The sequence below is a fragment of the Peromyscus leucopus genome, chromosome 1, assembly GCF_004664715.2.
Source record: "Peromyscus leucopus breed LL Stock chromosome 1, UCI_PerLeu_2.1, whole genome shotgun sequence".
In the NCBI taxonomy this organism is placed as follows: Eukaryota; Metazoa; Chordata; class Mammalia; order Rodentia; family Cricetidae; genus Peromyscus; species Peromyscus leucopus.
In genome coordinates, this window is record NC_051063.1 from 53,074,745 (window position 1) to 53,097,346 (window position 22,602).

General features: G+C 48.0%; 1 protein-coding gene across 1 annotated transcript; it reads left to right on the forward strand.

Moving 5' to 3' along the window:
• Positions 1 to 17,802: 17,802 nt before the first annotated feature.
• On the forward strand, positions 17,803 to 21,287 carry Hps6 (HPS6 biogenesis of lysosomal organelles complex 2 subunit 3). Its single transcript, XM_028891183.2, has one exon. It carries the CDS (start codon positions 17,945 to 17,947, stop codon positions 20,363 to 20,365), a length of 2,421 nt encoding a protein of 806 aa, XP_028747016.1. The 5' UTR covers positions 17,803 to 17,944; the 3' UTR covers positions 20,366 to 21,287.
• Positions 21,288 to 22,602: the final 1,315 nt, after the last annotated feature.

Here is a 22,602-nt window from a genome sequence, read left to right on the forward strand (position 1 = left end):
AAATCTACTAGCTCAAGAAGCACTTGAAAACTGTCATCTCTGTTTTCTAGATTAGGACAGAAGCAGACTAAGAAAGCACAGGAACCAATATATGCCAATGTCCAAATTTCATGTGTGCTAAAAGCAGTACTTACCTCAGACTGTGTTTAGTCTGTATTTAAAAGCAAAAGTATAGGATAGCAAGAGGGCTCAGTGGGGTAATTGTGCCTCCTGCCAAGTCTGAGGGCCTGAGTTCAATCCCAGGGACTCCCCATGGTAGGAAGAAAAAAACCAATCCCAGAAAGTTGTCCTCTGACCTCCACATGCAAGCCATGGCACGTGAGTACCCACACACATACACACATCAAGTAAATAAAAGCAGAAGTAACAGAGAGATTGTCCCAAGAGCAGCTAACAACAGCAAAACCTATGACTTACTACACCTCTATCAGGTACAGTCTACACTTACCACGGGTGGACTATCTAAAAAGAAGTGAATTACGGCTATAGATTTAGCTCAGTGGTAAATGTTGTGTCCAAGACTCAGACACTCAGACAGACAAACACACATACATACATACATACATACACACACACACACACACACATCTGATCTCCATCATACTTATTAAACTGTCTGGTCCCACAATGCAGATAAAGAGGTTTATATATAAGCTGGGCATTTATCCCAGCACTTGGGAGACAGAAGCAGTAGGATCCAAGTTCCAGGACAGCAAGGGCTATGAAGAAAAACCTTGTCTCAAAAAACAAAAACAAGGCTGGGCGGTGGTGGTGAGTGGTGGTGCACACCTTTGATCCCAGCACTTGGGAGGCAGAGGCAGATCTCTGCGAGGTCAAAGCCAGCCTAGTCTACAGAGTGAGTTCCAGGACAGTGAGGGCTACACAGAGAAACCCTGTCTCAAAAAAATCAAAACAAGAGCTGGGCAGTGGTGGCGCACTCCTTTAGTTCCAGCGCTCAGGAGGCAGAGCCAGATGGATATTTGTGAGTTCGAGGGCAGGCTGGGCTACAGAGTGAATTCCAAGAAAGGCTCCAAAGCTATACAGAGAAACCCTGTCTTGAAAAAACAAAAAAAAAAAAAAAAAAAAAAAAAAGGGTGGTGGTGGTGGTGGTGGTGGTAGTGGTGGTGGTGGTGATTATATAACCATAACCACCTCCTAATCTCTTTCAAGTTATCCTACACAAGAAGCGATGCTGACCTTCATAAGACCTGACTTAACAATGATTTCCTAAGTGCAGAACCTCTGTTTTGTGTGATGGAAAAGCCCCACAAACAGACAGTAGTATCAAGATATAATATCATGAATGTAATAAATCAATACAATTAATGTAATTAATGAATATCATATAGTTATTGAATGAATACTGCAAATGAGTTCATGTAATCAATGAATACCACAAATGTAATTAATATGAGTGTAATTAGTGAATATCATGAGTGTAATTTTTAAATAAATAAATAAAGTCCTAACTCCCAAAAAAAAAAAAAAAAAGACACCTATACCTTCAAATGGAGGAACAAACTCCAAATTGACAACATTTCAGGAAATTCTGACTGAAAACTACACTTTTCTGCCATCTCGCATACTGAAAATCATCTTGAAATGCTCTTCTTAAGCAGGCACCTCTTGTAAATTAAAACTGTGATCTCCTGCTCAAACTCTGAACTTCCTCAAACATTACAATGCCACTCTTCTCTCTTTTTTTAAAAAGATTTATTTATTTATTATGTATACAGCATGTATGACTGCAGTCCAGAAGAGGGCACCAGATCTCATTACAGATGGTTGTGAGCCACCATGTGGTTGCTGGGAATTGAACTCAGGACCTCTGGAAGAGCAGTCAGTGCTCTTAACCTCTGAGTCATCTCTCCAGCCATATATATATATATAGTTTGTTTTGTTTTGTTTTTCGAGACAGGGTTTCTCTGTGTAGCTTTGCGCCTTTCCTGGAATTCACTCTGTAGACCAGGCTGGCCTCGAACTCACATAGATCCGCCTCTGCCTCCCTAGTGCTGGGATTAAAAGCGTGCGGCCACCACCGCACCCGGCCCACTACTCTTCTCATTTCCTTTCTGTTGAACAGTATAAGCTCCTGAACAGCAGCCACCTAGAGATAACATGAAAACTACAGGGCTGAGGATGCAGCTGCATGGAAATGTTCCTGCCTAGTATGCATGAGGCCCTGGGTTCCATCTCTGACGCTGGGGGTCGGGGTGGGGGATGAAAGAAAGGAGACTACCATAATCATAAAAGAAGCCCAAGTTAACTGCAATCTCACAAAGAAAACTGAGTTATTGCAAGTGTTGGTTTTTGTTTTTGTTTTGTTTTTTTCTGGGACAGGATTTCTCTGTGCAACAGCTCTGGCTTTCCTAGAACTCACTCTGTAGACCAGGCTGGCCTCAAACTCGCATAGATTCTCCTGCCTCTACCTCCCGAATACTGGGATTAAATGAGTACGCCTCCACCACCCAGCTGAGTTCTTGAAAAGTTTAATAAGTAATATTCATTAAGACCTTATAGAGGCCCAGGCATGATGGTGTAAGCCTTTAATTCCATCCTCAGAAGGCAAAGGCAGGCAAATCTCTTTGAGTTTGAGGCCAGCCTGATCTACATAGCAAGTTCCAGGACAGCCAGTGCTACATAGAGAAACCTTATCTCAAAAAATAAAGATCTTATAAAGGTGGGCATGGTGGTACACTACAGAGGTAGAGACAGGAGGATGAAGAAGTTCAAGGTCTAGGGCTAGAGAAATGGCTCAGTGGTTAAAAGCACACACACTGTTCTTGCAAAGGACACGAGTTCAATTCCCAGCACCCACATTAGGCAGCTCACAACTGCCTGGAGTTCCAGCTTCAGGGAGCCAACACCTCTCTCACCTCCTAGGGCACATACATACACATAAATAAAAAATAAAAATAATTTTTAAAGAAGTTCAAGGTCTATATCCTTATGTAACAAGTTTCACCAGCAATCTAGGAAACATGAGGCCCTACTTCAGAAAACAAACAAACAAGATTTCAAAAGGTGGAGGTCCCTGGAAAGATGGTTCAGTGGGCATGAGAATCTGAGTTCAAATCCCCAGCACTCAAATAAAAATCATGAGGCCACACATACACACCTACAACCCCAGCACTGTGAAGGACAAAGTCAAAAGGATCACTGAGACTTGCCGGCTGCCAACCTAGTTCTACATTCAATGAAAGACCCTGTCTCAAGTGCTGTGGATGTCGCTCTGTTTGCTGTGAATGTGAGTTGCTCTGGTTGGTTGATAAATAAAATGCTGATTGGCCAGTAGCCAAGCAGGAAGTATAGGCAGGATAAACAGACAAGGAGAATTCTGGGAAGGGGAAGGCTGAGTCAGGAGACACCAGCCCACCATTGAGGGAGCAGCATGTAATGGCACACAGGTAAAGCCACAGAACAGGTGGTAACATACAGATTAACAGAAACGGGCTGAGTTTAAATATAAGAGCTAAGCCAGGCGGTGGGGGCACACGCCTTTAATCCCAGCACTCGGGAGGCAGAGGCAGGTGGATCTCTGTGAGTTCGAGGCCAGCCTGGGCTATAGAGTGAGATCCAGGAAAGGCGCAAAGCTACACAGAGAAACCCTGTCTTGAAAAAACCCCAAAAAATAAATAAATAAATAAGAGCTAGTCAGTGGCAGACCTGAGCTAATGGCTGAGCAGTTTTAATTAATATAAGCTTCTGAGTGATTATTTTATAAGCAGCTGCGCCGGGGTCTGTGAGGCTGGGCAGGACCAGAGAAAACTTCAGCTACACTCAAGGGAATAGGGCAGTGACAGAGCAGGACAGGCAACATCCTCTTCCGGCCTCCATTAGGCACACACAAGTGCACATAACAATAATAAATAAACACAATAAACTTGAAGAGGCTCTCAGAGGATGGCTCTGATAGCAAAGGGTTTGCCTTGCAAGTATGAGGCCCCAAGTTTAACGGCCAGAACCTTACATCCAAAACAACAACAAGCTGGGCTTAGTAATACGCACTTATATCTCCACACTGAAGAAGGCAGTGTGGATGCCAAGGCTCATTTGGCTAGTTCCAGGTGTGGTGGTTCATGCCTTTAATCTCATCACTCAGGAGGCAAAAGCAAGTGGATCTCTGAGTTTGAGACCACCCTGGTCTAACAGAATGAGTTCCAGGACAACCAGGGCTACACAGAGAACCCGTCTCAGAAAAACAAAAATAAACAAACCAAAAAAAGATAGACTTTATTCTAATACAAGTACAGTATAAGACAAAAGATACCAAAACATCACAAAATTATCTCTGCCTTGGGAACCTACCTTACATTATGTAGAAAAAGATACATATTGGGCTGGGCACTCTTTAAATCTGGCACTTGGAAGGTAGAGGCAAGCAGGTTTCTGTGAGTTCAAGACTAGCCTGAACTACACAGTGAGTTCCAGGACAGCCAAGGCTACATAGTGAGATCCTGCCTCAAAAAACAAAGCCAAACAAACAAAAGCTACACATACTGATACTTCCTAATAAACAAGTAGTTCCCCGTCATGATTTATTTCCCACAAATGCCTTCTTCACTCAAGGCTATTGCCAAGTTATTTAGCATCTATATAGCAGCTGCCTACTAACCCTACCCCTGTACACCCCACAAGCAGCCTGACCTCAATACCAGGCCCAACTAATTTCTTTTTTTTTAAAGATTTGTTTCTTTATCATGTACACAGTGTTCTGTCTGCAGGCCAGAAGAGGGCACCAGATCCCATTACAGATGGTTGTGAGCCACCATGTGGTTGCTGGGAATTGAACTCAGGACCTCTGGAAGAGCAGCCAGGGCTCTTAACCTCTGAGCCATCTCTCCAGCTCCTCTTTTCATAATGTCTATGTGTTAGTATCTTCCTTTTGCTCGTGCATTTCCTTTAGCTGTCAATGGCTTCCTGTGTTTTTTAGAATGGTTAGATTGATATAACATCTTTCAGTAATAATCCTGTTGTTTGGGCTTCTTCATAGATGGTTTTTGTCTTGTTTCTCTAGATGTTTTTATAATTTGTGTTGTTGAGAATTAGACATTCTGGGGACTATGTTAAATCTGTTTCTCCCATTTTTTAGCACTTGCTGATTTTTTTGTTTTCTGAAGGCTGGCGTTTATTTTTACAAGCTACTTTTGCAAAATGTATTATTTTTTTTTAATGTGGCTATAGGTTTCTGTTCGGTTAGTTCTGTGGTCAGGTTTTCCTTACACCTCTGGCTCCAAAACGGGGAATGAAAGGTTCCTGACTTCTTTAGAGTTTGGAAAGACACCCTTGTAAACTGCTGCTGTGGTGAGAACTGAGACTGATGCTGATGATGTCTGTGCCAGGGCCCAAGGGCATTACCAGACCAACCAAGAGCACAGGGCTATGCCTTGAAGGTTGTCACTCCACTGTTTGCCCTGGTACTCATAGCCACCCAATTTTTATAAGTCTGTTCTGTTCAGGAATATATACCATAGTGGTGAAGCATTTGCCCCTTATAAACAAGGTCCTGGGTTTGAAGGCCAGAACGGGAGAAAATAATGTTTTCTGTATCCTAAAATACAGACTGCTAGTCATATCAATTCCTAGTAAATGAAATCTCATCCACAGCATCCCTGCAGTTAAAAAACCTTAGTCCACTCTTCCTGGTCACACTGCATCTGTCTCAGGACTATTTCTAAAATCCATTCTGTTCTCTTCCTTACCACAGCCAAGTTAGTATAATTCTTACTCAACTGTAACAACTCTGGTCTTGTCTTTCATTGTCTGTCCTTCTAATCTGCACTTCCGTTATTCTCTAGACACGTTACAGGGCTGGAGAGATGGCTCAGCTGGTAAGAATACTGAGTCCTCTTGCAGAGGACCAGGCCTCAATTCCCAGCACCCACGTGGCAGCTCACAGCCACCTGTAGCTCCAGTTACAAGGGATGTGATGCCCTCTTCTAGCCTATGCAAGCAGCAGGCACACATGAGGTACATACACATGAAATAATAAATTCATTTTTAAAGCGTCAGTGGCTTCCCCACCCTCTTTTCAATCTCACCTGCAGGCAATTCCCTAACATACATCCTGTCCTGAATGATTTTGATCCCCACATAAACACCGTGTTGGGTTTTTCCCCTTCACACTTTACAAAGGCTCTTTTCGCCAACTCAAAAGCATTATTGTGCAAGCTCCTACTTAACCTTCAGCACACAGTTCATTACCTTCCTACAAAGGTCTCCTGACTTTCTGAGGCAATGACAGGCTTCCCTTCATGCTGTGCAAATGCCTTTTCACAGATCTGTAACACATACCTCTAGGGAACTTTGTCCAAATATGTCTGGTTGTTCTTTAAAAAATGGTTCAGGCTGTGGTGGCACACACCTTAAGTCCCAGCACTCACGAGGCAGAGTCAGGCAGATCTCTGAGTTCGGGGCCAGCCTGGTCTACAGATCGAGTTCCAGGACAACCAGGGCTACACAGAGAAACCCTATCTCGGAAAGAAAAAAAAAAAAAAAAATACGATTCCAAGCTGTCAATTTAAGCCAGTGCTCAGTAATGTGTGCTGAATCAACAGTTCATCCTAACATACCCTGAATCAATTTATTTAGTCATAGTTTCCAAATTTTATGAATTCCTAAACTGTGCTGTGTGGACCCCCAAATTCTGGCCTCGTTTTGTTATTTTTCCTCACTTTGATGTTACTGTTTTGTTTGCTTTATGTGTCTGAGTGTTTTACCTGCATGTGTATATGTGCAGCGTGTGCATACTGCACCTGCAGTCCAGACCCTGGAACTGGAGTTATAGGCAGTTATAGCTACCATGTGGGTGCTGGGAATTGAACCCAGGTCCTCTAGAAGAGCAACCAGTGCTCTTAGCCACTGAGCCATCTCTGCAGCCCATATTTTTTAACATGTGTGTTTGTGTCTGTGCATGGTATGTGTTCAAGAGTGCCAGTGTCCTCAAAAGCCAAAGATGTCAGATCCTGGGGACCTGGAGTTACAAGTGGCTATGTGCTATGAGCTGCCTAGTGTGAGAGCTGGGAACCAATGTGGGAGCAAGAAACTGAACGAGGGTCCTCTGAAAGAGCAGTAAATGCTTTTAGCCTCTGAGCCATCTCTCCATCCCAAATTCTGAGCTTTGAGTTGTTGTCTGGAGTTTGTTTTCACTTTTGGTAGCTATTGGGACTAAGCTTCTCAGGCTTGCCTTGAACTCAATGTGTATATCTCAGACTGGCCTCAAATTCTCAGCAATCATCCTGTTTCAACCTCCTAAGTGCTGAGATTAATATTAAACATGACAAGGCACAATGACTGTCATAATAAAACCATGTTAAAGGCTTGTTTATTCATTAAGAAAAGAATAAGAACTCCCTTGTTTGATCTGCTATCTTGAAAGCCTTCATATGAAAATGACTACGCATACATATCCAATCGAAAACGTACCAAAGATAATTCCAAGGAACTCTTTGCTAAATCATGGGCAAGTGAGAAGCCTAGCACGGTGGGGTACACTGAAATCACAGCATTTGGAAGGGAAACACAAAAGGATCTCTACAAGTTGGAGGTTAGGTTGGTCTACATAGTTAGTTTCGAACCAGCCAGAGATACAGGGTACATATGGTGGCTTTAACACAAACCATGTTTAAGTACTATGCTTGCCCTGTTTTACCAGGAAAATGCCCTTAAGTTTGAAACATTTTCTGGAAAAGAGCTGTGGAGGTCCCGATAGTCCAGGAACATGTATTAGGACATGGCTCAAGTGTCCACCCACTGTCCCATTCGCCAGGGACAGCAGTCCTCCACTTCCCCGGTCACTCTTCTCTTTCTTCGCCACACCCGCCAAGGAAGAGGTGGGTTTCCCGGCTTGCACCCACTCATCCCATGACAGCAAAGTGGGTTATTAACTCTGCGCGAAGTGGGTGCTGAAGACTGTCTGGCGCAGAATGAAGAGCGCAGGACCCGGCCCTTCCAGGGCGTCGGAACACTTCGCAGGGACCCGCCCCCCTAGGAGGAGCGGCTCTCCCCCCGGGAGCCGACCCGGTTAGGGTCAGCCCCGCGCTGGGGTCAAAGGTCAGCGCCCCGCCCGCCCGGAGGCCTCGGCGCGACCTCCGACGGGAAGGACCAGGCCGGTAGCAGGCGTTCGAAAGCAGCGGGGAGCGAAGCCACTCCACTCCGCGGCCCCAGGCCCGACCCACCCGCCGCGAGCAGCCCCGGCAGCTGCAGCCCTCCCCCTGCCCCGTCCCCCCGGTGTCCCCGCGGCAGGTACAGGCCCCGCCCCCGGGTCCAGGCCTACTAGGGCGGACCCGCGGGGGCTGGCCAGGATCCGGGACCCGGCTGGGCCCGCGCCGCTTACCGAGCCCCCCGCTCCTCCTCCAGCACCCCAGCTGCTCGCAAACCTGCTCGCTCCCGACTCCGGCAATGCCGCCACTGCTCCGGAATCGCGGGCGCGCTCCCGACCTCCCCGACCCTTAGCCCTAGTCCGCCGTGCCCCGCCGGGTCCTAAAACCCTCCTCTCCTCAGGTTGGTCCACGCCCGCTTCCTGAAACAGATTCAGACCACGATTCCCAGCAAGCATCGCAAAGACTACAACTCCCAAAAGACATCGCGAGCAAACTAGCCCTCGCTTAAGGCCGCTGGCTTTAAGACGGCTCTATCAGGTTTTTGTTTTTTTGTTTTTGTTTTAAATAGGGAAGACTCTGAACTCAGCAGTTCTTTCTAGAAATGAATGTATCCTCTAAAAATACTGGCAAAGCTTGGAAAGATATATGTTGCGAAATGTTTGCTCCAATTTTTTTTTTTTTTAAACAAACTTCCACTGTGTAACCTTGGCTGGCCTGGAACGGGCAATTTAAACCAGGCTGCCCTCAAAATCACAACGGAGGCCCGCCTGCCTTTGCCTTCTGAGTGTGAAATTAAAGGCCTGTGCCACCACCACAGCATATTGCAGCGATTTAAGTGAAATATTGGAAACAATCTCATGTATTAAATAAAGAGTATGGCCAAGTGGTGGTGCCACACGACTTTAATCTCAGCACTTGGGAGACAGAGGCAGGTGGATCTCTGTGAGTTCCAGGACACCCTGGTGTACAGAACAAATTCCAGGACAGCCAGGGCTACACACAGAGAAATCCTGTCTTGAAGAAATATAATACTAATAATAATACTAATAATAATAATTGTTGTAGAATAGTATTTTAAGGTGTGTTACTTTTGTTTGTATTGCATTTGTTTAACTGAAGCTGTGTTACTGGGCCTGTCTAACACACCTGATGGTCTAATAAGAGCTTAATGGCCAACAGCAAGGCAAGAGAAAGGATAGGCGGGGCTGGCAGGCAAAGAAAATATATAGAGTCAGCTAGAGAGATGGCTTAGTGGTTAAGAGCATTGGCTATGCTTCCAGAGGTCCTGAGATCAATTCCCAGCAACCACATGGTGGCTCACAACCATCTGTAATGGGATCAGAGTCCTTATTCTGGTGTATATATAAAATACATGAGTAAATAAATTGAAAGAAAAAGAAAATATACAAAAGGAGAGATCTAGGAGCAAGAGAAGGAGGAGGACATCAGAGGCCAGCCACCCAGCCACACAACCGACAATGGAGTAAGAAAGAAAGGTATACACAATAGAGAAAGGGAAAAGCCCAGAGGCAAAAGACAGATGAGTTAATTTAAGAAAAGCTGGCAAGAAACAAGCCAAGCTAAGGGCGGGCACTTATAAATAATAAAACTCCGTGTGTATTTGGGAGCTAGGTGGCAGGGACTCCCAAAAGACCAAAAAACAAATAACAACAACAACTAATAATAATGTGTAAATATGTGCAAAATACCATGTAAAGTTGTTACTGTAACAAGGAACCTGAGTCTCACTTTCTGAGACAGATCTCACTGTGTATCCCTGGCTGGACTGGAAAAGACTATGCAGAGCAGACTGATGTCACGCTTGTTGCAGTCCTGTCCTTATCTGAACATGCTGGAGCTGCTGGCCTGCGTGCCACTCCCAGGTAGAGTCCCGGTTTTCTAATATGCAAATGAGGCTTTTACAAGACTGGCTTCTGATGTATGAGTGTGCCCGCTTAGCTTTTGGGAACCCCAGGATTCATTATCTCGCTCTACCCCCACCCTGCCAGCCTGTGCATATTTGGATATTTCAATGTTACAACTATGAAATGGGTGTTATGAGAAAACAAAAGTTCTGAATGACTACTTTGTCTAAAGTTCTAGTTAGTAAGAGAGAATTTGAACTCAGACCAGGTGAAAGTGTGTGCGTATATGCCAAAAAAATTTTTGAGACAGAGTCTCTCTATGTAGACCAGACTGGCATTGAACTTGGTCTGTACACCACCAGGTGGCCTCAAATCACAGAGTTCCGCCTGCCTCTGAGATTACAGGCTAGCATCAGCACACTCAGAACTAGATTGGTAAATTTTTATTTTTCTCATCTGCTTACATTTGGGGTATTAGAGGTATGGTTAGTTGGTTTGGGTATTTGTTTCTTATTTTCTGTAGCCTTGGCTGGCTTAGTACTCTGTTTCACTTAAGACATTGGTAATTCAGATATTCCTATTCCATGTAACCCAACTGCCTCAGCCTCCTAAGAGATTACAGGCATTTACCACCACACCTAGCTCAACAGTAGCGTTAAGACATGATCAGGGTGCCTTACTTTGGGTTTCTATTGCTGTGATGAGACACCACAACCAAAAACAAGCTGGGGAGGAAAGGGTTTATTTGACATACTTGTGGGGCATTTACCCACCACCCCCACAGTTCCCCAGAGTTTTCTTGAGTGCAATCAGCAGGAAATATTAGATAGAAGGATTTATATTGCGGAGATAAACAGATAGAAAATAAAGGATAGCCTTGAGAGGGCCTGGAACCTATTCCAACGGGCCCCGACTGTCTCTGGTCCAGGGTTTTTATAGAGACGCCAAGGGGTGGAGCAAAAGACCTCCTCCCCCAGCACAGCCAAGTGCAGAGCATCTCAGACACCTGCACTCAGGCCGGTGGTCCTGATCATCCTCTATGCAGACCTGCTGGTAAAGCCACGAGGAATCCGAGAACGGGCTCCCACACATACTCTCCCACATCATAGTCCATCACTGAAGGAAATCAGGGCAAGAACTCAAACAGGGCAAGAACCTGGAGACAAGAGCTGATGCAGAGGCCATGGAGGGGTGCTGCTTACCAACTTGCTCCCCATGGCTTGCTCAGCCTGCTTTCTTGTTGAAACAGCCCCAGGGTGACGCCACCCACAATGTGCTGGACCAGCCCACATCAATCACTAATAAAGAAAATGCTCTACAGGCTTGCCTACAGCCCATTTTGTTGTTGTTTTTGAAACAGAGTTTCTCTGTGTAGTCCTGGCACTCACTCTGTAGACCAGCTGGCTTTGAACTCACAGAGATCCACCTGACTCTGATTCCTGAGTGCTGGGTTTAAAGGCGTGTGCCACCACCGCCTGGCTCCTACAGCCCAATCTTATGGAGGCATTTTCTCAACTGGGGCTCCCTCCTCTCAGATGATTCTACCTGTGTCAAGTTGACATAAAATGAGCCAGGGAGGGAGAGACTAACAGTGAAGCTGCACACCTCGTGGGAACAGAGAGAAAGGGGGAGGGGAGTTCTCTCTCTCTCTCTCTCCGTCTCTCTCTCTCTGTCTCTCAAGATTCATTTATTTATTATGAATACAGCATGAATGACTGCAGGCCAGAAAAGAGCACCAGATCTCATTACAGATGGTTGTGAGTCACCATGTGGTTGCTGGGAATTGAACTTAGGACCTTGGGAAGAGCAGACAGTGCTCTTAACCTCTGAGCCATCTCTCCAGCCCTCTTTTTTTCCTTACTTTTTTATTTTTATTTTATGTGCATTGGTGTTTTGCCATGGGTGTCCAGTCCCCTGGAACCTCAGTTACAGACAGTTATGAGCTGCCATGTGGGTGCTGGGAATTGAACCCAAGTCCTCTGGGAGAGCAGTCAGTGCTCTTAACCACTGAGCCATCTCTCCAGCCCAGGAGTTTTCTCTTAAAGTGGGCTTTATGTAAGATGACATCAGGACTCTGGGGCCAGCGTATTATCTGCTTATTGGCCAGGATTCCAAGAAGTGGGTCTAAATGCTAACACACATACACGTTTAAAAAACAAGAAAGAAGGGAAGGGAAGGAGGGAAATGGGAGGGAGAGAGGGAAGGAAATGAAGCAAAGGAAGGAACCATGCCTTGAGTAATCAGGGCAGATGAAGACACATGACTTGAATTTAGTGCTAGGTTCAGTCTCAAAAGGCTTTAACTCTTGGTGAAGGAAGGCTAAGGTAGCCCAGCAGTGGTGGTGCACACCTTTGGTCCCAGCACTCAGGAGGCAGAGGCAGGCAGATTTCTGAGTTCAAGGCCAGCCTGATCTACAGAGTTCCATGACAGCCAGGGAGAAACCCTGTCTTGAAGAAGAAAAAAAAATTAACCGAACAATCAAAAAGATTAAAAGAGACCTATGGCAACAAAAGCCACTGGAGGAAAAATAATTGGGAAGTGGGAAGATGACATTAATGGCATGTTAAGATCAAAATGTCTGTGAGATGTCTAGACAGAAATATCTAGTAGATATGTAGATGCCCTTTATTGTATTCAGCCAAGCTATCAGACTGTAGCTAAATACTTTAGAGTCATTGACTTGGAAGTAATAGTTCCAGCCAAGAGGAGGAAGATGGCCTGGAAAAGGGGAAGATGAGCCAAAGACAAGACAAAACATTGAAGATAATGATATCTAAAAGCAAAATCCAAACAAACAGCAGGACACAGCATGTACAGACTTTGAGTGGAGCTGTCAGATGCCTCCAAGAAACAGGAAATACAAATATCTTTGAAGCTGTGAGTGGCATCACAGGCCGACAATACCAATCCTGGGGAGGCTGAGGCAGGACAATGGAGAGTTCAAGGCACACAGTCTCCAAAGTTCAAGGTCAGCCTGAGTTACATAAGAAGGCTGGAGGGCTGGCTCAGACATTAAGAATACTTGAAGAGCCGGTGGCCGTGGTGCATGACTTTAATCCCAGCACTCGGGAGGCAGAGCCAGGTGGATCTCTGTGAGTTCAAGCCCAGCCTGGTCTGCAGAGTTCCAGGACAGAGAGACCCTGCCTCGGAAAAAAAAAAAAAAAAAAAAAAACCACAGATAGGTTTGCCTTGTTCACAGGCTTCATAGTAAAGGATAAACAGGTTTCAGCTGTAACTTTCTACTAAAGGAACACAGAAAATGATTTAAAATGTATAAATGCAAGTTGTAAAGGTATAAGTAAATGATTTAAGGTGTATAAAAATGTTCTGGACTTCTGTCCCCTTTCTGTACTATTGCTACACTGGAATTTTGGAGGATCAGAGTTTTAGCATTGATACACGGAGTTCTGAAAAACTGATAGAGTGCTGACTGTTTACTATTCAGCCACAAGCTCAAGATTTTACATTTCCTCTGATTGTCTTCTAAGCATAGACCTAAAAAGGTGTGGTTCATCGGGCTAAAACCAGGCTCTCTAGTTACAGAAAAAAGGTTCATGCCTTTTAGCCTAAAGCCATAACCTTTGCTATGACACCAAGGTGTGAATCTGCTCCAGCTGTTTGACAGACATCTGCATGGTCTGGGGAAAGAGTGCTGCTACTGTGTCAAGGAATCTGGCCTGGTGGCAACAGTCACTCCACAAATTATCCAAAGAACTCCGTCCACACAGCCAGGGCACATCTCCGCTCCACTCTTTCTGGCCGTCTTCACTCTCCCTGTGGCTAACCCCGTTCATAGGACTGGTGTTAATAACCTACGTTTTTTTTTTTCTCCTAGCAACTTATCTTCTCCACTTCCTCAAGGAACTGATTCCTGAGGTCTCCAGGACAGCAGTTAACCGAATGCTTCTTCACCCACACCTCCCACTGAGTGTGAGCCCACAAACTCCCCACTCCCCTCCCCATGTTGTCCCATGCCAGCAGGAAGTAGCCAGACTCAACTGCCACCCATATAGCCAAGAATTTGGGATGTTCGGCTGGAATCTGCAGCTTGGCCCCGGTTCTGTCTCCAAACCCGGCCCTCTCAGAAAAGCCTCCGGGTGTCCAGTTCCTCATTCCTGGAGGTGGCAGTGGTTCCTCTCCTAAGGATGCCCCTCCTACCATGGTGGGGTACAGCCCAGCTTGTGAAGGACACATCATTACCCTCAAGCCTACAGGGTGTTTAAGCTCCCTCCTTCAGAGCGCCAAGAGATTGCTCCCCTGTCCCCTCCCTCCCCACCTCATCTATATCTGGTCTTTTGCTTTTTTATTTTCCTTGATCTGACTCACTGAGTCAGTGGAGAAACCTATTTTGGGGTACAGAAACCTATCACACACCTTTAACCCCAGCACTCGGGGAGGCAGAGCCAGGTGGATCTCTCTGAGTTTGAGGCCAGCCTGGGCTACAGAGCGAGTTCCAGGATGGGCTCCAAAGCTACACAGAGAAACCCTGTCTCAAAAATAAATAAATAAATAAATAAATAAATAAAATAAGTTTTTTTAAAAAAACAAAACAAAAACCAAAGCTAGAGAAATGGCTCAGTAATTAAGAGCACTTGCTGCTAACTGAATTCACTTTCCAGCATCCACTATTATCAGATGGCTGACAACCAGATGTAACTCCAGCTCCAGGGGACATGATGTCCTGTAGCAGACTTTCTTGGACCACCAGCCTCCAAATCATGACACAGAGACTTATTATTAGTTATGAAAGCTTGGCCTTAGCTTTGGCTTGTTTCTAACTAGCTCTTATAACTTACATTAACCCAATTCTGTTAATCTACCTGCTGTCACATGGCTTTTACCTCTCTTCCTGCAACAACTTCTCCAAGATCTTTCTGTCCCCAGAAGTCCTGCCTAGCCTCTTCCTGTCTAGCTATTGGCCATTCAGCTCTTTATTTTTTAATTAATTAATTAATTAAATTTATTTATTTATTTATTTATTTATTATGTGTACAGCATGTATGACTGCAGGCTAGAAGAGGTCACCAGATCTCATTACAGGTGGTTGTGAGCCACCATGTGGTTGCTGGGAATTGAACTCAGAACCTCTGGAAGAACAGTCAGTGCTCTTAACCACTGAGCCATCTCTCCAGCCCCATTCAGCTCTTTATTAAACCAATCACAGTGACACACTTTTCACACAGTATAAAGGTATATTCTGCAACAATGTCCTCTACTGGCCTAGTTGAGCAGCTACACACACACACTAAAATAAATCTTTAAGACTTTAATTTCTAATTTTATATGTGTCGTCTGGCTGCCTACAGAGGCATAAAGAGAGTGTCTGATTTCCTATAACTGGAGTTGCAGGCAGTTGTAAGTTGCCTGATGGGGATACTAGGAACCAAACTTGGGTCCCTTGAAAAGCAGAAAGTGCTCTTAATGGCTTAACCATCTATTCAAACCCCCAAACTAAAAATTAAGGGAAAAAATGACTCCAAATCTTTTTTGGTTTTTTGTTTTTGTTTTGTTTTTTTTTTTTGGTTTGGTTGGTTGGTTGGTTGGTTAATTGGTTTCTGGTTTTTTGAGACAGGGTTTCTCTGTGTAGTTTTGGTGCCTGTCCTGGACTTCACTCTGTAGACCAGGCTGGCCTCAAACTCACAGAGATCCACCTGCCTCTGCCTCCTGAGTGCTGGGATTAAAGGCATGCACCACTACTGCCCAGCCAGAGTGAGACTTTGTCTCAAAAGGTAGTAATAAAGAGCTGAGGAGTTGACTCGGTGGGACTTTCAGTAATGCTGATGAACCTGAGTGTTTACCACTCTAGATGGAAGGGCAGACTTTGGAGAGTGGGACCTAAAAATGAGGCGGTCTAAAGTCTCATCCAATAGCCAGCTTTATTCAGAGCATCAAACAGTTTACACCCTGAGGGTTAAGAAGAGTCACCTGAGTGAAGTACAAAATCACAAGGACAAGCTGCTTCCATAGAGGCATGTAAACAAGTAACAATAGCCAGCTGTAACAAATAAAAATTCACTCCTATCCGATACATAATCCAAGAACCCAGGTCATAGAGGAACAGAGGTCACAAGACTCTTGTTTACTTGGAGTTTTCTCACAAGGTCTCAGAAATCTCCTCACACAGCTTCATTCATGGACCGTGTCCTAACACCTGAGTTTGAGTCTTGGGACTTGTTTTAGTCATTCTATTGCTGTGAAGAGACACCACGACCACAGCAACTATGATAAAAGAAAACATTTAATTGGGGGCTTGCTCACAGTTTCAGAGTCAGTCCATCATCATCATGGTGGACAGCCTGGGGACACACATGGCGCTGAACCAGTAGCTCAGAGCTAGTTACATCCTGATCCACAGGCAGAGAGTGAGAGGCTGGGCCTGGCGTGGGTTTTGAAATCTCGAAGCCCACCACCAGTGACATACTTCCTCCAACAAGGCCACACCTCCTAATCCTTCTCAAACAGTGCCACTCACTAATGACTAAGCATTCAAATATATGAGCCTATGAGGACCATTCTAATTCAAACCACAACAGGTAGAATCATGGTAGAAGGAAATAACCAACTCTTAAAGTTGTTCTCTGCCTCCAAGTGGGTGTTGCAGCATACACTCACACTCACACATACACACACAAAATAAATTTAATTAAAAAATATAATGAGGTCTGGGTGGTGATGGCACACACCTTTGATCCCAGCACTCAAGAGGCAGAGTCAGGTGAATATCTATGAGTTCAAGGCCAGCCTGGTCTACAGAGTGAGTTCCAGGACAGCCAGGGCTACACAGAGAAACCCTGTCTCGAAAAACCAAAAGGAAAAAAAAATTAATGAGGGAAGGAATGCACAGGAACAACGTATAATGATATGTAGGTAATGCCATAATCAGGAAGTGTGGTGGTAGCTCCATCAATAAAATGTGTACCACAAATGCATGAAAACCACCAGGAGGTGATGCACGCCATTAATCCCAGGGCTCAGGAGGCAGAGTCAGGCAAATCTCTGAGTTTGAGGCCAGCCTGGTCTACATAGTGAGATCTAGGCCAGCCAGGGATACACGGAGAAACCCTGTCTAAAAAAACCAAAATAGAAAAAAAAAAAAAAAAAAAAGCATGAAAACCCTCGTTCTGCCCCAGGTCTTGATAGAGTGACTTGAGCGTGTAATCTCAGGGTGGGAGGCAGAGGCGGGAGGCTCCCTGGAGCTCGTTGGCTGGCTAGCACAACCCAATGGGTGAGAGGTCCTTGTGAATGGAGCTGTCTCAAAACAATGTGGGCAGATGGCTTCTGAGGAAAGATACTGAGGCTGACCTCTGGCCTCCACAGGTGCACACAAGAATAAGCATATGAAGGAAGGGGACGCTATAAGAATTCATTACCTTATGTGCTAACATAAAAATATGTATAAAGACCAGGGGTGGGGGTGGCGCCCGCCTTTAATCCCAGCACCCGAGAGGCAGAGCCAGGCGGATCTCTTGTGAGTTCAAGGCCAGCCTGGCCTACAGAGTGAGTGAAGCATTAACCTTACTGTTCTCCACTAGATTTCCAGGCTGAGGTTTTTCTATGTTGCTCGGGGATGACGCAGTGTCAGCACTCCAGACGGACGGACGGGTAAGTTACGGGTGAAAGGGCGAGGTCTGGAAAGAAGGGACGCTTTCCGAGTCCCTCTCAGCGCCTAGGACTCGGGAGGTCCGAGGTCTGAGACCCTTGGGTGCTGCGGACGCTCCTCCCCCGACGAGCTTCCCGAAGCTCCGCCCACGGCGTGCGGCGCTCGCTAGGCGTGCCCCGGGGCGATCCGGACCGGCCTGCCGGGGCGGGGCGGGGCGGGGCGGGGCGGGGCGGGGCGGAGTCGACTCTCCGGCCAGGGTTCGGCTCACCTCATCCAGCAGGGACGGAAGTGCACTCCCCCCGGCACCACGGACTAGCGGGCCGGGCCTCGCCCCAGCGGGCGATCAGGCCTTGGGGAGCTCCTGCGCCCGAGGCATCATGAAGCGGGCAGGAACTCTGCGCCTGCTTTCGGATTTGAGCAACTTTACCGGCGCGGCCCGGCTGCGAGAGCTGTTGGCCGGGGACCCAGATGTCCGAGTCCGCTGCAGCCCCGATGGCCGCCACCTGCTGCTGTTAAGACCCCCCGGGTCGCCTGCCCCGCAGCTTCTCGTGGCTGTGCGTGGGCCGGGCCTGGCGCTCGAGCGTGCCTGGCCGGAGGGCCACCCCTCGCCGCTGGACGCCTTCTTCGTTCCGTGGCTGGCGCGACCCGCGCTGATCCTGGTGTGGGAGAGTGGCCTAGCAGAGGTGTGGGGCGCGGGGATGGAGCCTGGCTGGAAGCTCCTCCAGAGCACTGAGTTGTGTCCGGATGGTGGAGCCCGCTTGGTGGCCGTGGCAGCAACTCGAGGCCGCCTAGTTTGGTGTGAGGAGCGTCAGCTGGGCGTTGAGGACCAGCCAGAGCGGCTTTCAATGGCTTTCAGCCACTGTGTGTGCGTCAAGACCCTGGAGACCGGCGGGGAGGCTGGCACCAAACTAGGCCGCACACACATCCTGCTGCACCACTGCCCCCCTTTTGCACTGATAGCCTCCCGCAAGGACCTCTTCCTGGTGCCCACAACCGCCACTTGGCCTGGTGTGGCCCATGTTCTGCTCATCTGGAGCCCCAGCAAGGGCAAGGTGACAGCTGCCGCCCCATCTCTTGGTCTCTCTTACAGTAAAAGCCTGAATCCCAGACAGGGAGATACCTGGGACTTTCGGACCCTGCTGCGAGGCCTTCCTGGGTTCCTGTCCCCCAGGGAGCCATTGGCTGTCCACACCTGGGCCCCATCTTCCCATGGCCTATTACTGCTTGACTTCAAAGGCAAGGTGAGCCTAGTGCAGTGCCATGGTGGGACTCGAACTGTGGGAACCCTACAGGAGGCCCCCGTAGGCCCAGAGGGGTCTGCAGCCCTGGGGACATTTCATGGCACGTTAGCCTGCGTCCTGGGCTCCACGTTGGAACTACTGGACATGAGCAGTGGGCAGCTGTTGGAAAGGAAGGTCCTAAGTACAGCCCGAGTCCATCTGCTGGACCCGCCAGCCCCTGGCATGAAGAACGAGGACGAGCTGGAGACCCGGGGAGCGCTCTGTTTGCTTTCAGCCTTGGGGCTCTTCTGCGTGGGCTGGGAAGCTCCCCAAGGCCTGGCGCTCCCCTCAGACAAGGATCTAGTGTTTGAGGAGGCCTGTGGCTACTACCAGCGACGGAGCCTGCGAGGTACCCAGCTTACCCCGGAAGAACTGAGACACAACAGCACATTTCGGGCGCCGCAGGCCTTGGCCTCCATCCTTCAGGGCCACCTGCCCCCATCTACACTGTTGGCTATGCTGAGGGCCGAGCTTCGCGATTACCGGGGTCTAGAGCGCCTCAAGGCCCAGCTGGTGGCTGGGGACGAGGAGGAGGCTGGCTGGACTGAGCTGGCAGAGCACGAGGTGGCCCGCCTGCTGAGGACCCAGCTGACCGGGGACCAGCTGGCCCAGTTCAACACCATTTTCCAAGCCCTTCCCGCCGCAGCTTGGAGTGCCACCCTCCAGGCCCTGCAGCTCCAGCCGGATAGGACTGGCAGGCTGAGGTCCCAGGCACCCCCTGATGTATGGAAGAAGGTCCTGAGGGGTCCCACAGCTGGAAAGGAGCACCCCAATGGAGTATTGCCTCCCTTTGAACTCCTGTGTCGGTGTCTTCGCCAGCTGGAGCCCCAGTGGCTCCCCTCATTTGTGGAGCTGGCACAGCAGCAGGGTGGGCCCGGCTGGGGGGCCGAGGGCCCCGGTCTGCCCCTTTATCGGCGAGCCCTAGCGGTGCTCGGGGAGGAAGGGAAGAGACCCGAGGCCCTGGAACTGGAGCTGCTTCTGGGCAGTGGGCGGCCCAAGGCCGTGCTGCAAGCTGTGAGGCGGCTCATAGAGAAGGAACAGTGGGAGAGGGCCCTGGAGGCCGGCCTGGCCCTTGACTCCTCCAGCCCCCTGCTTCGGAGTGAGATCTTCAAGCTCCTGCTGGCGGAGTTCGCCCGGCACCGCCGCCTCGACGCCCACCTCCCCCTCCTTTGCCGCCTGTGCCCACCGGACGTGGCTCCCGATGAGCTCCTGCTCTTACTGAGGACACATCTCCCAGATGATGTGGGCACCTCCAACCCTTTCCCTGAGCCTGGGGCGGAGCCCCCTCTCACGGTGGGCTTGGTCAGAGCCCTCCTAGAACAGACTGGGGCTCAGGGACGGCCCTCTGGCCCAGTTCAAAGCAAATACGAGGACATCCTATGGGATCCGGGCACTCCACCCCCTACCCTACCTCGTGGACCTGTTGCTGCTCCGCAGGCATCGGAGCACCCAGGACCCGAAGCGTGGGCGCCCTCTGGACAGGGACTCTGCGCAACTGACGTGGGAGGTCATCTGTAGACCACAGGGATGGGGAAGGGTGCCGGGGGTTGGAGAGGACAGAAGTGGAATTTTCGTGTGCAATACTGTCTGTTGTGGAAGAATTTTTATAATATATGCAAATACCAAATATAGTCACAGTTCTTTGTATTTTTTGAACAGCTAAGGGTTGCAGCTTATAGAGGGAATGGTTGAATCTGGATCTCTTTCATAAAGCAGCCACCCCTGGTTATGAAAACAACAATCATTAACGTTTCCTATGTGCTAGGTAACCGTGGATCTTTATAGAAACCTCGTCTAATGTGTCTCCTAACCCCACTGGGAAAATATCAGTGTTATCTCCATTTTCTAGATGGAAGAAATAGCTGTCCAGGAAGATTAAATAGCTTGGCCAAGTATGTCAGCTAGAACATAGAGGCTTTAACACATGAACCATCTCATTATTTAGCCCAGTGGCTCCTGCCTATCTGGGCCTGCTCATGATTCTCATCCAGTGCTGGCTTTCTCTATTGCTACAAGGAGAGAATTCCATGGAGCTATAGCTTTCTTTCCCTAGGTCTCTTCTGCCCCTGAGTAGGAGCTGTGGTGGGCCCTGAGCCCAGGTTTCTTTGAGTAGACCCTGGTTTCTACAGACAGGTCAACTACCAGTGATGAGTCACAGAGCAGGCCTCTTCGGAGGTCCTCACACCTCTACTCACGCTCTAAGCCAAGAGACAGGAGCAGAAGCAACAGCCAAGTTCTTGTTTTTCTGGACCCCTCTGAAGACGCTGTGCTTTCTGCCCACTTCCACCGAAGTGGCCTCCCTCTCTGCTTGTGGCTTAGTTAGGACCCTGATGCTACTCATCATCCCAGGTGCCAACTACTCCTTGCCCAGGAGAGTAGGAACTGTCACTCACCAGGCGGTGATGTTGCACGCCTTTAATCCCAGCACTCAGGAGGCAGAGGTAGGTGGATCTCTACAGGTCCCAGGTCAGCCTGGTCTACAGAGTGAGTTCCAGGACAGCCAGGGCTACACAGAAAGACCCTGTCTCGAAAAAGCAAAAAATAAAACAAAAACTGTCACTCAACTTTGTCCTCAGATAGAACCTGTAGCTTTGATCCTATTCGGCCCCAGCCTAGGATTAAATTAGACTTAGGATCATAATGGTCTAAGGATAGTTCCTCAGAGCGTCTCCGTTGGTTGATATTAGCTCCCAGTCTCACGGAGATCGCAGGGCAACTCATGTGCATAGCCAGCTTGGAGAGAGTTTCTCAGCCTCGGTACAGTCTTAGGATAACACTTGGGTCTCATCCAAGGTTTGGCTGGCTCTTGTCCTGACCTGACAGCCAGGCTGTCCACCAGACCCTGGAGTCAAGCTGCTGGACTTTCTGTTGTTCCTTCCAGAGACCTAGGGCTAGGAACAGTTCCCTCGTTTTCCATACCAGATCTTCCCTAGTCTGGCAAGGGTTCCTCCTCTTGGTCTTGAGCTGGGCCCATTATGTCTCCTTAGTGGGAAGCTGCTCTCTGCTCATGAGCCTATTGAGTTAAAGTCTTCACAGTCTTTGAGATTTGGTTTGGGCCTCCTTCTGTGCCTAAGAAAAGAAGGAATTATACTTGGTGGCTCTAGGGAACACACAGAAAGACAGCCAAATTTTTCCTTAGAGTTGTATGACTTGAGGAAGTCCCTCAGGGCTAGTAAGGTTTCGATGTATGTAGCTTCCTGTGAGGGTAGTAGGCAGACTTAGCTGAGAATTCTTTTTTTTTTTTTTTTTTTTTTTTTTTTTTTTTTGGTTTTTCGAGACAGGGTTTCTCTGTGTAGCTTTGCGCCTTTCCTGGAACTCACTTGGTAGCTCAGGCTGGCCTCGAACTCACAGAGATCCGCCTGGCTCTGCCTCCCGAGTGCTGGGATTAAAGGCGTGCGCCACCACCGCCCGGCTTAGCTGAGAATTCTTACCTGCTTTTACAGATTGGATGTTTGGGTTATATTCACCTCCAAAGTGAACAGTGCAAGCCATCCCAAGCTGCACTTCAAGACCCTGGAGAACATTCCAGGGATGTGAATGTCCACTGTGTTTTAGTGGAGTATGTGAGAGGGCCCTCAGAGCAGTGACCAAGTGCTTGGGAATCAGGATGTAAGCTCTCAGCCACTGCTCCAGTGCCTGCCTGCCTGCTGCCACGTTCCCCGATTTGATGGTCATTGACTCTAGCCCTGTGGAATGACCGGCCCTAAATTAAATGCTTTCATTTATAAGTTAGTCATGGTGTCTTATCACAGCAA